The 16,732-nt window shown below is 35.6% G+C and overlaps 1 protein-coding gene across 1 annotated transcript in view; it reads left to right on the top strand.

The window, feature by feature from the left end:
- The window catches only part of LOC139981160 (carboxypeptidase D-like), a 56,462-nt gene extending 41,273 nt beyond the window's left edge, over positions 1-15,189 (top strand). Inside the window, exons 17-25 of the mRNA XM_071993352.1 lie at positions 1,739-1,857; positions 3,405-3,600; positions 4,573-4,705; positions 5,954-6,076; positions 7,231-7,344; positions 7,525-7,556; positions 8,584-8,727; positions 13,505-13,826; positions 14,289-15,189. Of these exons, the coding sequence (XP_071849453.1) occupies positions 1,739-1,857; positions 3,405-3,600; positions 4,573-4,705; positions 5,954-6,076; positions 7,231-7,344; positions 7,525-7,556; positions 8,584-8,727; positions 13,505-13,826; positions 14,289-14,530 (1,425 nt within the window). The 3' untranslated portion in view covers positions 14,531-15,189. The remainder of the gene's footprint in view (positions 1-1,738; positions 1,858-3,404; positions 3,601-4,572; positions 4,706-5,953; positions 6,077-7,230; positions 7,345-7,524; positions 7,557-8,583; positions 8,728-13,504; positions 13,827-14,288) is intronic.
- Positions 15,190-16,732: the final 1,543 nt, after the last annotated feature.

Genomic DNA, 16,732 nt, shown 5'->3' with positions numbered 1-16,732 from the left:
ATCATAACTGGTCTCACATAGCTCACTAAGATGTGACTTACATGTGTTACAATACCAGTGGATTACATCATAACTGGTCTCATGGAGCTCACTAAGCTGTGACTTACATGTGTAACAATACCAGTGGATTACATCATAACTGGTCTCATGGAGCTCACTAAGATGTGACTTACATGTGTTACAATACCAGTGGATTACATCATAACTGGTTTCACATAGCTCACTAAGCTGTGACTTACATGTGTTTAAATACCAGTGGATTACATCATAACTGGTCTCATGGAGCTCACTAAGATGTGACTTACATGTGTTAAAATACCAGTGGATTACATCATAACTGGTCTCATGGAGCTCACTAAGCTGTGACTTACATGTGTAACAATACCAGTGGATTACATCATAACTGGTCTCACATAGCTCACTAAGATGTGACTTACATGTGTAACAATACCAGTGGATTACATCATAACTGGTCTCATGGAGCTCACTAAGCTGTGACTTACATGTGTAACAATACCAGTGGATTACATCATAACTGGTCTCATGGAGCTCACTAAGATGTGACTTACATGTGTTACAATACCAGTGGATTACATCATAACTGGTCTCACATAGCTCACTAAGATGTGACTTACATGTGTAACAATACCAGTGGATTACATCATAACTGGTCTCATGGAGCTCACTAAGCTGTGACTTACATGTGTTACAATACCAGTGGATTACATCATAACTGGTCTCATGGAGCTCACTAAGCTGTGACTTACATGTGTTACAATACTAGTGGATTACATCATAACTGGTCTCACATAGCTCACTAAGATGTGACTTACATGTGTTACAATACCAGTGGATTACATCATAACTGGGCTCATGGAGCTCACTAAGCTGTGACTTACATGTGTTAAAATACCAGTGGATTACATCATAACTGGTCTCACATAGCTCACTAAGATGTGACTTACATGTGTAACAATACCAGTGGATTACATCATAACTGGTCTCATGGAGCTCACTAAGCTGTGACTTACATGTGTAACAATACCAGTGGATTACATCATAACTGGTCTCATGGAGCTCACTAAGCTGTGACTTACATGTGTAACAATACTAGTGGATTACATCATAACTGGTCTCATGGAGCTCACTAAGATGTGACTTACATGTGTAACAATACCAGTGGATTACATCATAACTGGTCTCATGGAGCTCACTAAGATGTGACTTACATGTGTAACAATACCAGTGGATTACATCATAACTGGTCTCATGGAGCTCACTAAGATGTGACTTACATGTGTAACAATACCAGTGGATTACATCATAACTGGTCTCACATAGCTCACTAAGCTGTGACTTACATGTGTAACAATACCAGTGGATTACATCATAACTGGTCTCACATAGCTCACTAAGCTGTGACTTACATGTGTAACAATACCAGTGGATTACATCATAACTGGTCTCATGTCAACAATTGTTTTGTGTCAGTGTGCAAAATTTCTTTGCAGAATTTCTTTGAGGTTGCAGACTCTTTAACAATTGAATTATACCCTGTGTGGGAACCAGTGTTGGGTCATAATGTCTTTAGTGGAATAATTGTCTGATGCCAAACTCCCACACCTTCCTTTTCCATTCCTTCTTGCTCCAGTGGTCACCATATTTTTCTGTACCATGGTAAACTGGTGTTAGGGTATATTATGTGTCATAACTAGTGTTTTCTTGCATTTTTCTGCAGTTGTTATCATTTGAATTAGAAAAGAAAACCACCATTGACTCATACCATAACTACACTGCAATGCAGAACCGTCTTCTATACTATGCTACAAAGTATTCAGACATTACCATACTATCAAGGTGAGTTTAACTCTCACTCCTTGGGCCCATAATTTGTCATTTCTTTCCTTCACGCATCTTTAACACTGAGTGTATTATGTATTTAGCTACATTATGACCACTGCTACTGAGTGTTTGTGTTGTGTGATAACTGATCCAGCGGTGCCTAGCCCAGCTCCGGCAGAATTTAGAAGAAAATATGAGCCATGGGGTATCGACAAGAAAATTATATAGATATAGATAAGGAGAATCTAGACTTACAGTAAAGGAGAGGGAGAATGTCGATAAGATGAGCCACTATTTATTATTCTTTTGCCCCACTGATTAAATAAATGAGTGTCTGTCTCCACCCTAACCTCCAACTTGATCCTATTAACTGCTTTGTGTAGTCATATGTAATTATGTCACATTATAGTCACGGTTACTCAGTGTCTGTCTCAACACTAACCTCCAACTTGATCCTATTAAACTGCTTTGTGTAGTCATATGTAATTATGTCACATTATAGCCACGGCTACTCAGTGTCTGTCACAACACTAACCTCCAACTTGATCCTATTAAACTGCTTTGTGTAGTCATATGTAATTATGTCACATTATAGCCACGGCTACTCAGTGTCTGTCACAACACTAACCTCCAACTTGATCCTATTGAACTGCTTTGTGTAGTCATATGTAATTATGTCACATTATAGCCACGGTTACTCAGTGTCTGTCTCAACACTAACCTCCAACTTGATCCTATTAAACTGCTTTGTGTAGTCATATGTAATTATGTCACATTATAGCCACGGTTACTCAGTGTCTGTCTCAACACTAACCTCCAACTTGATCCTATTAAACTGCTTTGTGTAGTCATATGTAATTATGTCACATTATAGCCACGGTTACTCAGTGTCTGTCTCAACACTAACCTCCAACTTGATCCTATTAAACTGCTTTGTGTAGTCATATGTAATTATGTCACAATATAGCCACGGTTACTCAGTGTCTGTCACAACACTAACCTCCAACTTGATCCTATTGAACTGCTTTGTGTAGTCATATGTAATTATGTCACATTATAGCCACGGCTACTCAGTGTCTGTCACAACACTAACCTCCAACTTGATCCTATTAAACTGCTTTGTGTAGTCATTTGTAATTATGTCACATTATAGCCACGGTTACTCAGTGTCTGTCACTACACTAACCTCCAACTTGATCCTATTGAACTGCTTTGTGTAGTCATATGTAATTATGTCACATTATAGCCACGGCTACTCAGTGTCTGTCACAACACTAACCTCCAACTTGATCCTATTAAACTGCTTTGTGTAGTCATATGTAATTATGTCACATTATAGCCATGGCTACTCAGTGTCTGTCACAACACTAACCTCCAACTTGATCCTATTGAACTGCTTTGTGTAGTCATATGTAATTATGGAACGTTATGACTACAGCTACTGAGTGAGTGGATAGGTTAGTGAAGTGTTTTATGCTCTGGGAATCCACTCTTGGAAACTCAGTTAAAAATCAAAGAAAACGATGAAATGTCTATTTGCTCGCAATGTTCTTGCTTTACAGCATCGGTAAATCAGTGGAAGGGAGGCATATTTGGTCACTAGAGATCAGTCAACGCCCGGGAAAGCATCAATTTCTTGTGCCAGAAATTAAGTTTATCAGTGGCATTATGGGTAATGAACAGGCCGGTCAGGAGTACCTCCTCGCATTGATAGATTTCCTGCTCAAGTCATACCAGAAAGATGATGAAATGACAGAGGTAATTTCACTACATGACTAAAAGACTTGAAATTTTATATCAAAAGTTACACACAATTGTTTAACAACTGCAGTATATATAGTAAACAGGTTGATTCATTTAGTACATGGTGTTTTTACCTGTGTTAAGTTTGATTACATCATGTTGAATCCATCTTTACAAACAAAAAAATGAAATATTTAAGCTTACTTAGGCCTACAGCCCTGTCTGTTGTCACTTTCAAACATTCATTGGCAGACCAGAATTTCACTAGAAAATATGTGCTTACATACATGTCTAAAGAAATGGATGGATATTAATCAGTAAGTACAAGCCGTTCACTTAATTAATGGTTGATGGTTTTAAGGAAGTTTAGTGGATATCATAACAATATCTTAATTTTTTTGAGTGTCTTGCTTTTTTCCTGGTATATCGAGCAGACTTTTAAATATAGTGTAAGGTAACATCAAACTAAAGAGTTCCTGTGAGAACAATGAAGCCATCCAAAGATGAAAATACTTATTATTGGACTTGATAACATTGATGTGATGTGTTCTTTTCACTGTGTGAACCTACAATTTCCTATCACTGTACCATGTACTTACTCAGAGCTGCTTAAATTTAAGTCTCAGAAAACAGTGGTTTATATGAGTATTTTAGGATTGCTAACTGCTGTGAACAATGCTTTTCAAGGTTGTATAGCAATAATTGCAATCTTAGCAATAAATGAAATAGTTTGCATTGTTGCTATGTTAAGAGTACTGTGACAGCTAGCTAGGAGTAAAACAAACTATCCTCTCCTCTCCTATATTCTCAATAGAACTGCATGGAGTAAAACATGATGTTAGAACAGCCTTGGTACTTGTTATCATTGTATTGTATTATATTAAAGTCATATGATCTGTGAGTTTCACTAAGAGTAAACAGTTGTAACTATCCTCTCCATGCAGGTATGTTACAAGTTCTCTTTTTCCTCTACTATCTTCACAATAGATGTTAAATGTGGTCTCCATTCATGTGGTGCCAAATGCAAACCCAGACAAGAGTGAAAATCCATCTTCTGAATGCATGTCCAGTCAAGATAGAGACAATACAAATGGTGTCTCACTATTGACTGATTTCCCAGGTTGGTTCCTCATCAATGTTGAAAGCTCATTTCACAAGTAGGTTCCACCTACACAAGTTGGTTCCATCTACACAAGTAGGTTCCATGCTCACTAGCCTAGGAGATGCTTTGGACAAATTCAAGCTCAATTCTTTTCAGACTACTCCAAGGAGGGAGTTCTCAAATGTATTTCCTCTGCAGCCAAGTACTGGTCAGAGACGGAAGCAAATCATGCCCTTAGGATATTCTTATCAGGGAGCCTCTTGAACGAAGGGTTAGGAGTATTTATTGAGATGTTGTTTGCGTCGCTCGGAGCAATATTATGACACCATTTGTCAGATATTCAATTTCTGTATATTTGTGTTATTTGTCAAGTGTTTATGAGGATCCTGTTGATTTCAATTACAATAATCATGTCATAAACATGCAGAGTTTGAATGACATGACATTATAGCATCATGATTGATCTTAGCTTTTATAGTTGTAATTTGTCGTTATGGGCTGCAATGTTTTTTTTTACTTTGAACAGAAGGAAATGTGCATGTATATGAATTAGCATGTTTTGTTTTGTGAAGATGTAAATGTATAGTATCCATTTTGTGGTTTCAATGAAGGATTAAATTGAAATAGCAAAATGTTTCATAGGACGTAGCATTCATAGAAATGGATTCAGTCGCAACAAAATTCAAGATTCAGACATTACCCAGTTTTACCCTGATTTTGCACTGTGTGAGTTAACAAAGGAGTTTCCAGGTATTAGAAATTACAATATTTTCAATGAATATTCTATGGCAGCTTATTGTTGTATTAGAATGGAAATATTTCACTGGCTTCAGTAGGAGGCAGTCTGGTACATCTAACTAAGTGATCATTATTGACCCATGGCTCATACATGCTGTCATTAGACTGTATACCAAAAACAGTAACATTTGGACATTAGTACTGAACGTTTCCATTAGGAAAGTAAAAGTTTGATGGCAATTTAGTTATAATTTACACAGACATAATAATGCCTTTAGTTGGAGGAAATCTGTTACTTGTTCTACTCCCTTCTGAAATTACAATGGTTTTGGTTCTTTGCAAGTACTTGAACCCTTTCTTATCCTTCTCCCACAAAAAGAAGTATGATTCTCTTTGCAATACTTTGTAACATGAGATGCCATCTGTGGCAAAGTATGAAAGTTGGTCCTATTCACAGTAACTTACAATGAGTGTCATGGAATAGTCAATTAAAATATATTCAATGTTGTTTTCGTTCTTTGATGTTAGTTTCAAACGTACAGGAGGATGATCTACAACCAGAGACAAAGGCACTGATGTCATTAGCTACATCCCGTCCATTCTCATTAAGTGTTTCTCTTTATGGAGGCTCTAACGTTCTGAAGCTTAAAGGTAACTTGATTTAGTGGCAGTGCTTAACTATATGGTTTATTTTATTGAATTTTGTTGGGTAAATAAATCATGTATAGATAATAGGTAATCATTGTCAAATGATTCCTGTTTAGAAGTTAACTCAGGTTTAGAAAACTGTGGCTTCCCTATGGTTTTAAGAAGTTTGTTATGGATTCAGCAATGACCTTCTTTGTAGCACTGTATATGAGTTGTTAACTGAACACTTATTGATGTGTGCTAAAAATCTGTTGAGCTTGTTGTTGGATGCCAAGAACATATAAAACAGTGGAGTTGTGAAATATTTTGTTACTCAGAGTCACCTCTTGTATTATGCTGGAACATACTACAACACAAAGCTAATATCATTCATGTTTTGAGTTCATAGTAGTGTGTGTTACTGACATTTTTATGTTATGATACTATTCAAGCTCAAGAACTGAATCAAAGACAGCAACTAGTCTGGTATTAAGCTTGTCGAGTAGAGGATCAAAGTACTAGTACAGTCTCGACAAAGCTGCAAAGTTTCTTGCGGAAAGCGTGGAACTCAGTTCAGAAATCCAAAGATAAGATGAGAGAATATTTATAATGTCCAGTAACTTTTATTCTATCACTACTTGTATCCCCACACAGTCCCAATTCTTCTCACTCAATCTCTCAGGTCTCCATAAGTTTGCAGTAACTTCACTCAGCCACACCCACCATTTTTCCCACAGCCAGCACAACAACACAAGGCCAATTCCAAATATAGTCAATGTGAACTCCCTTTTTCGCACACAATATCATATAATGTAGTCTCTATATAGCATACACTGTAAAAAAACACACACATACATCTCTAACCCCTGGACCCCCATCTCCCCTTATCTCTCCTTCAACCTGCCTGACCTCCATAAGCACCAACTTTCAGACTTTCACTGGCTCACACCTAAGAATTCCATCTCCATAGCAACAATATTAACAAGGTATAGTTATAGAAATAGACAGCTGAGATGTATAGATTGTTCATGGTTATAGAGTTTTTAAGTTTGTTCTCGACAAAGCTTGTTTGACAGCTTTCTTATATTGATCTTAAGTTTCAGAATAAGAATGGTAAATGTATAGCTTGTGTGATCTGCTTTTAATTTTCAAACTATGAATACTTGTCACCTTTTTAGATGATACTGTCGGGAGTGGAGACCAAGCAGTCATGGATAGTTTGACAGAGTTGTACTACCGAAAGACTGGGGTTGATACAACAAAGCCCTGCACACACAAACAAGATAGTCTTGGTATGTAAGATTTGCTCATATATCATGTGTATGTCTAAGTATATAATCTTGATAGATTTGCTCATGTATGTGTATGTCTATGGATCTATGTATTGGATAGATGTTACACGTTTCTTTGCTTTGTGAAAAACAAAAAGACTCACATATATTTCTTTTTACTTATTTTCATTTTCCTCACAGGTGATACAGCTGAAGGCCGGACTTACATGCCGGTAAGTAAAAATTCAACAATTAATGTCAAGTTATAGAAGAGAGGTCATTTCCCCTGCCATTGATTGTCAGTAATAATACTGATGAGAATACCATCTATGTAGATAATGATATTAAAGACCTCTATTGGATTTAACTATTTATTATTGCTATTACCTAGTGATGCACCAGATCCAAATTTTTGGATCCGGCCGGAACCGGATTTTGCCGGATTACATGAAATCCGGCCGAAATTAAATCCGGCCGGAACCAGATTTTTTCATTACACAAAAGAAAATCATTAATAAGAAGTAGAAGTATGAAACAAGGATCAAATGTTAGGTGAGGTAAACGCATATTATAGAGAAAATTAAATTAAACATGTTAAACCTAATATTTCCTTACTTTAAATGTTTTAATTAATTTTGGAAATAGTTTACATTGATTTAAGTTAATAACCAACACCTTTTTAAGGAATAATTCAGGCCAGATTTTGAAAAAGATCGGGCCGGATTTTGATAAATATTCAGCCGGAACCGGATAATTGCTCACTATCCGGCCGGATAGTCCGGCCGGACCGGATATCCGGTGCATCCCTACTAGTGTTACCTGACAAAGTAATATATTACCACCCAAGACATATCATGACTCATCATATAAGGAACTTTCTCACAATTTTTAAGTTACCAGAGCAAGCAATTTGGACAAATTTTGTTTAAAATATGTAGAGTGGCTTTATAATTGCATATTAATACAAACTAATTACTACTGAACACCTCATCGTGCAACTTTGGAGAATTTATGTTGTGAACACAACCAGCTGGTTAAGTTGTAATGAAGTGTTTAACTTTGTCTAATTATATACATTCTTTAATACACAAGTTTGAAAGTGAAATTGTGAAGACAATGTTAAACTGATGGTTTGGTTGGCTTTAAATCAGTTTGTGATATAAGTCTTGTAGTTACAATCGTAATTATGTTATAGAAACAGGTAATATATTTTAATGATATTTTATACAATAAATGATGGGAACTAAATTTTCATTACAGAACTACAATTACCATGAAGCCAATTGCCCTGAGTTATCTTTAATGGTGGATTGTTGTGAGTCTGGTCAGAGTGAACAGCAACTTCTCCAACTTCAAGGAGGATGGGAAAAACAGAGGACTGCTTTGCTAGCACTTATCCAAGAGGTAATTTTCTGTCAATTTGATGAAGGTTTTATTTTCATAGGGTGCAATTAATGCTGAGAGATTACAGACATTGCAGCATTTGCTCATATTGGATTTACATGTATTCTGGTAAAAAAAAAACAATTTTTGCAATGTTAAAAACTTAAATTTCAATCACACATCAATAACCAATGAATATTTGCATGTATATCAAGAAACTTCTTACCGTAGAATGAAGGCTAATCTGAATGGCCTACAGTAGCATTCAGAAATTGTCAACTCATTCTTTATAGGTTGTAACAACAATCTGTTTCACTTCTTATAATAGAAACCACAGATCCTGATTAATTTAATCATTAAGTTGATAGATTGCTGATCTGATCTTTAGCTGCAAAATTTGTTATTTAGAGGGGTTGGTTTATCCATGGCTGATCTGATTCTTTGGTGCTATATATTTTATTTAGAGGGGTTGGTTTATCCATGGCTGATCTGATTCTTTGCTGCCATATATTTTATTTAGAAGGGTTGGTTTATCCATGGCTGATCTGATTCTTTGCTGCTATATATTTTATTTAGAGGGGTTGGTTTATCCATGGCTGATCTGATTCTTTGCTGTTATATATTTTATTTAGAGGGGTTGGTTTATCCATGGCTGATCTGATTCTTTGCTGTTATATATTTTATTTAGAGGGGTTGGTTTATCCATGGCTGATCTGATTCTTTGCTGCCATATATTTAATTTAGAGGAGTTGGTTTATCCATGGCTGATCTGATTCTTTGCTGTTATATATTTTATTTAGAGGGGTTGGTTTATCCATGGCTGATCTGATTCTTTGCTGTTATATATTTTATTTAGAGGGGTTGGTTTATCCATGGCTGATCTGATTCTTTGTTGCCATATATTTTATTTAGAGGGGTTGGTTTATCCATGGCTGATCTGATTCTTTGCTGCCATATATTTTATTTAGATGGGTTGGTTTATCCATGGCTGATCAGATTCTTTGCTGCCATATATTTTATTTAGAGGGGTTGGTTTATCCATGGCTGATCTGATTCTTTGCTGCCATATATTTTATTTAGAGGGGTTGGTTTATCCATGGCTCTTCTGATTCTTTGCTGTTATATATTTTATATAGAGGGGTTGGTTTATCCATGGCTGATCTGATTCTTTGCTGCCATATATTTTATTTAGAGGGGTTGGTTTATCCATGGCTGATCTGATTCTTTGCTGTTATATATTTTATTTAGATGGGTTGGTTTATCCATGGCTGATCTGATTCTTTGCTGCCATATATTTTATTTAGAGGGGTTGGTTTATCCATGGCTGATCTGATTCTTTGCTGTTATATATTTTATTTAGAGGGGTTGGTTTATCCATGGCTGATCTGATTCTTTGTTGCCATATATTTTATTTAGAGGGGTTGGTTTATCCATGGCTGATCTGATTCTTTGCTGCCATATATTTTATTTAGATGGGTTGGTTTATCCATGGCTGATCTGATTCTTTGCTGCCATATATTTTATTTAGAGGGGTTGGTTTATCCATGGCTGATCTGATTCTTTGCTGCCATATATTTTATTTAGAGGGGTTGGTTTATCCATGGCTCTTCTGATTCTTTGCTGTTATATATTTTATTTAGAGGGGTTGGTTTATCCATGGCTGATCTGATTCTTTGCTGCCATATATTTTATTTAGAGGGGTTGGTTTATCCATGGCTGATCTGATTCTTTGCTGTTATATATTTTATTTAGATGGGTTGGTTTATCCATGGCTGATCTGATTCTTTGCTGCCATATATTTTATTTAGAGGGGTTGGTTTATCCATGGCTGATCTGATTCTTTGCTGTTATATATTTTATTAAGAGGGGTTGGTTTGTCCATGGCTGATCTGATTCTTTGCTGCCATATATTTTATCTAGAGGGTTGGTTTATCCATGGCTGATCTGATTCTTTGCTGTTATATATTTTATTTAGAGGGGTTGGTTTATCCATGGCTCTTCTGATTCTTTGCTGTTATATATTTTATTTAGATGGGTTGGTTTATCCATGGCTGATCTGATTCTTTGCTGCCATATATTTTATTTAGAGGGGTTGGTTTATCCATGGCTGATCTGATTCTTTGCTGTTATATATTTTATTAAGAGGGGTTGGTTTATCCATGGCTGATCTGATTCTTTGCTGCCATATATTTTATTTAGAGGGGTTGGTTTATCCATGGCTGATCTGATTCTTTGCTGTTATATATTTTATTTAGATGGGTTGGTTTATCCATGGCTGATCTGATTCTTTGCTGCCATATATTTTATTTAGAGGGGTTGGTTTATCCATGGCTGATCTGATTCTTTGCTGTTATATATTTTATTAAGAGGGGTTGGTTTATCCATGGCTGATCTGATTCTTTGCTGCCATATATTTTATCTAGAGGGTTGGTTTATCCATGGCTGATCTGATTCTTTGCTGTTATATATTTTATTAAGAGGGGTTGGTTTATCCATGGCTGATCTGATTCTTTGCTGTTATATATTTTATTTAGATGGGTTGGTTTATCCATGGCTGATCTGATTCTTTGCTGCCATATATTTTATTTAGAGGGGTTGGTTTATCCATGGCTGATCTGATTCTTTGCTGTTATATATTTTATTAAGAGGGGTTGGTTTATCCATGGCTGATCTGATTCTTTGCTGCCATATATTTTATCTAGAGGGTTGGTTTATCCATGGCTGATCTGATTCTTTGCTGTTATATATTTTATTTAGAGGGGTTGGTTTATCCATGGCTGATCTGATTCTTTGCTGTTATATATTTTATTTAGATGGGTTGGTTTATCCATGGCCGATCTGATTCTTTGCTGCCATATATTTTATTTAGAGGGGTTGGTTTATCCATGGCTGATCTGATTCTTTGCTGTTATATATTTTATCTAGAGGGTTGGTTTATCCATGGCTGATCTGATTCTTTGCTGCCATATATTTTATTTAGAGGGGTTGTTTCATCCATGGCTGATCTGATTCTTTGCTGCCATATATTTTATTTAGATGGGTTGGTTTATCCATGGCTGATCTGATTCTTTGCTGTTATATATTTTATTTAGATGGGTTGGTTTATCCATGGCTGATCTGATTCTTTGCTGCCATATATTTTATTTAGAGGGGTTGGTTTATCCATGGCTGATCTGATTCTTTGCTGTTATATATTTTATCTAGAGGGTTGGTTTATCCATGGCTGATCTGATTCTTTGCTGTTATATATTTTATTAAGAGGGGTTGGTTTATCCATGGCTGATCTGATTCTTTGCTGCCATATATTTTATTTAGAGGGGTTGGTTTATCCATGGCTGATCTGATTCTTTGCTGCCATATATTTTATTTAGAGGGGTTGTTCTATCCATGGCTGATCTGATTCTTTGCTGCCATATATTTTATTTAGAGGGGTTGGTTTATCCATGGCTGATCTGATTCTTTGCTGTTATATATTTTATTTAGAGGGGTTGGTTTATCCATGGCTGATCTGATTCTTTGCTGCCATATATTTTATTTAGAGGGGTTGTTTCATCCATGGCTGATCTGATTCTTTGCTGCCATATATTTTATTTAGAGGGGTTGTTCTATCCATGGCTGATCTGATTCTTTGCTGCCATATATTTTATTTAGAGGGGTTGTTCTATCCATGGCTGATCTGATTCTTTGCTGCCATATATTTTATTTAGAGGGGTTGGTTTATCCATGGCTGATCTGATTCTTTGCTGCCATATATTTTATTTAGAGGGGTTGGTTTATCCATGGCTGATCTGATTCTTTGTTGCCATATATTTTATTTAGAGGGGTTGGTTTATCCATGGCTGATCTGATTCTTTGCTGTTATATATTTTATTTAGAGGGGTTGGTTTATCCATGGCTGATCTGATTCTTTGTTGCCATATATTTTATTTAGAGGGGTTGTTTTATCCATGGCTGATCTGATTCTTTGCTGCCATATATTTTATTTAGATGGGTTGGTTTATCCATGGCTGATCTGATTCTTTGCTGTTATATATTTTATTTAGAGGGGTTGGTTTATCCATGGCTGATCTGATTCTTTGCTGCCATATATTTTATTTAGAGGGGTTGGTTTATCCATGGCTGATCTGATTCTTTGCTGCCATATATTTTATTTAGATGGGTTGGTTTATCCATGGCTGATCTGATTCTTTGCTGCCATATATTTTATTTAGAGGGGTTGGTTTATCCATGGCTGATCTGATTCTTTGCTGCCATATATTTTATTTAGATGGGTTGGTTTATCCATGGCTGATCTGATTCTTTGCTGCCATATATTTTATTTAGAGGGGTTGGTTTATCCATGGCTGATCTGATTCTTTGCTGTTATATATTTTATTTAGAGGGGTTGGTTTATCCATGGCTGATCTGATTCTTTGCTGCTATATATTTTATTTAGAGGGGTTGTTTTATCTATGTCTGATCTGATTGTTTGCTGCCATATATTTTATTTAGAGGGGTTGGATTATCCATGGCTGATCTGATACTTTGCTGCTATATATTTTACTTTGAAAGGTTGTTTTTTTATTCCATGGCTGATCAGATTGTTTTTTTTTTAGTTGTAAGTTTTAATAAGATGTTGTGATTTGTCCATTTATTTGTCATTTATATTTGATGTATAATGTTGCCATTTAACCAAACTTATTATTTTTCACTTTGTTTTCTAATGTATTGAAATTGTTTATAGGCGGTACTTAGGTGATAAGAATCTTGATACTCAGTTTGTACACTCATATCTGTCTTTTGTTATATCCCTTTACAGGTAGTAAAAGGAGTGAATATATATGTACATGCAACAAATGGTGAAGCAATTTCTGGAGCTGTGATTTCCATTAAAGGCTTCCCAAAACACATGGTAACCAGTGAAAGTGGTGAATTTGCAAGGCTGATGTTACCTGGGAGTTACCAGTTGTCAATAGTTGCTGTGGGATTTAAACGAATTGAGAGTGCTTTAGTGGTTAATAGTGATAATGTCACTAATGCAGAATTTGTCCTGGAAGGTGAAGACGGACTTGAAAAAGACGTCACACAGAATATGATCAGTGTGTTGAAGGAGTCGTTGCTTCTGGTCTTTGGCATAGCAGGTAATCCTTCTTGTAAGATACATCATCTAGACTCTATCAGTTTCGGAGGAAATAGTTAATAGTCCTATGATTGGCTCAAGTTTATGGATGCACATGAATTATTGTAGCATTAGTTCATGTACCATGGTGCTCGAGACAGAAAAGAACTTGATGTGAATATCCATCACAAAGTAAAAAGGTTTCACCTTATTATCCTAGTTTAGGTTAAGTTGTAAGGGTATATCTGGTAGAAAATTCACTTCAATGAAGAAAAACAACACACTCCCTCCCATATATCCTTTACAAAGAAGAACATTTCCTATGGATATCTCCTAGCAAACGTTTGGATAACTGGGTGAAGGTGTGGGAAAGTCAATTTGTATATGAGCTCTATTGAAACTATTCAATTTGAGAATTGTTTATTGTAGACTTGTTCTGATAACTTTATGAAACTTCATATTGATTTCTCTTGATACTCAACAGCCACCACCTTTGCCATAGCAATATTCCTCCTGGTATGTCTGTGTAAATGCTGTCAGCCATCAAGAGGATCACCACGGAAACAAGGCTTCTTCCAACTTGATTCAAACTCTATGGAGGATGAAGAGTATGCAGACCGGCTAGGAATGAAAGACTTTGGCAAACAAAAGCTTCTTAGAAACGGACTAGAGTATCATGATAACCCTGAATCAGAAGATGAGTTGGATGTTGTCTTTTCCAGGTGATACAAACCCAACTTAAACTTGTAAAATACCTTGATATTAATACTCATTCATTCCACAAACGAGAGAGAGAGACACATGGAGTAGATGATGACTATTGCTTTAACTAAATATAAACAAACTGATAATAATAATAACGCCAAGCAGTCACTACAACTAGACACACTTGTTTGGTGTTTTATTTCTAAAAGTATCAAATGACATCAACATGTACTTGCCTGTTTCAATGACTTCTGTTATGGCCACAGAATAAAAACGATTGGAAGATCATTGAAATATCCATAAGCAGCAGAACTGATGAACAATGTAATAGACATCAACTTGTAATTGTAATTAACATAAACTTTGTATTCTGGGGTGGGGGTGGGGGAAGATACAAAGCAGTGAGAGGATTGCAGATTGGTTTCTAATAGCTGCTTCACTAGTTTTGTTCGAAAGTACCAGCAAAGTTTGGATGTTATGTTCAGAAAGGAATGCAAACATCTTGGTGCAACTATTGAAACATTATAGGTCTAACACTATCTAGCTCCTTCAAAAATGTTAGCAAAGATAAGATTTTAAAAGAGACCCCTGTTAAGGAGAACAGTATAGAAATTTCAATACTAGGTGCATGATTTTATTCCTCACAATAATTGGTTTTTTGGTTAAGGTTTTACTGATGGGTTATTTTACTTCTATTTATTGGTTAACTTTGTCTTTCTAAAAGGTAATTATTTTATCTTAAAGTAACAATTAAAAGTTAATACATAGGTTCATTTCATCTCCTTTCCTTATCTTTTCTCAATACTCCACTTGCAGTACTGAAATCTAAACTCATTAGATGCTTCAACCGTCTAGAGTTTATCTTAAATATGCCGGTGAAACTGTCCATAATAATTTGCAACCAGTGTGAATGTTTTCACCGAATCGTAGCAAAGATTTTCAAGAGTGTAACTCTTTACTCCTTTTTCCTATGGCCACCACCCACTGCCCTACCCTTCTAAATAGGTGACCTAGTTTGTTAATGAAACTGGTGTAAACTGTAAATAGCATAGTGCTGGTATTGTTGTATCATCTTGCACCAACATTATTAGTTAAGGTAATGTCTTATTCTATCATGACAATGCAAAGTAAGGTCAAGTTTTTGACAGCAAAGTTGAGTAAGAGATTTAATATGGTCAAACTCATCACTTTAGATTATCTTTGTATGTATTGTTAGGTTAATTATATCAGCTCTCATGTTATTTCTTTTTAATCTATAACATTAAGAAATATCCTTAATTAATATATTCTTTACATTTCACACTGTTATAATCTTTGCATGAGAACAGAGTATACAGTCTTTGTAATTCATCAAAGGCTGCCCGGGTGAATATAAATACATTCCATTTATGATCACTGCATGGTTTGGAAGTATGGCGTATGTGGTTGTGTGAGCATGTTTATGCATTTGTGATGAGTTGGCAGCCCCATGTTGAGCACAAAGACTCTTGGGTTTGGTTTAGATCATCTCACATTGAAATGTGAGTATTATACACATGACTATCTCTAGAAGGGTAGCTCATTATTGACATGTGGTTGCTCCCTAATATCGACTTCCAAGAACTAACAATGTTTGGTGGTTATCAAGTCCATGTGAGACCAAACTTGAAATTGTTTCAAGAAGCAAATCATCATACATTCCAAATTGAATTTGGCAGTTTTTGCTTAGTGAACCAAAATATTCATAATATACATTCAATATAGCTACAATATGTATTAATTTATACATATAATATACATTGACTGCACTGAGGTATGGATGAAATTGATGAATCTTGTAATTGACTAACATTGTATTAGATTCAGTTTATAGTATCAGCAAAACAACTTTTTAGGGGGGGGGTGGGAATCTGTTTTGCAATAATGGGAAACTTGCTGAAATAGCAACACTTGAACAATCTATGCTGTCCTTGTGTGCTTGAACATTCACCTTTTTTAGGTTAATTTATTTACAAGTGTAATCTCAAGCAGATATTTCAAATGTGATGTGATTATTTTTTACGTAGAAGAATTATGGAAAAGTTTGACAGGGTATCAAAGGTATGCAAATGCTAAGTACTATATCATTGTTTCCTGGGTCTTTACTCAAAGGAGAATAAATTGTAACTTGTCATTGAAAAATCAATTAAACATTGTAACTTTTGAAAATGTCTTTAAAACAGCTACAGAAGAAGAAAATATGTA

This window comes from Apostichopus japonicus, chromosome 15, assembly GCF_037975245.1.
Source record: "Apostichopus japonicus isolate 1M-3 chromosome 15, ASM3797524v1, whole genome shotgun sequence".
NCBI lineage: Eukaryota > Metazoa > Echinodermata > Holothuroidea > Aspidochirotida > Stichopodidae > Apostichopus > Apostichopus japonicus.
Note: the sequence above shows the minus strand (reverse complement) of the source record. Positions and strands in the feature narration are given on the sequence as shown.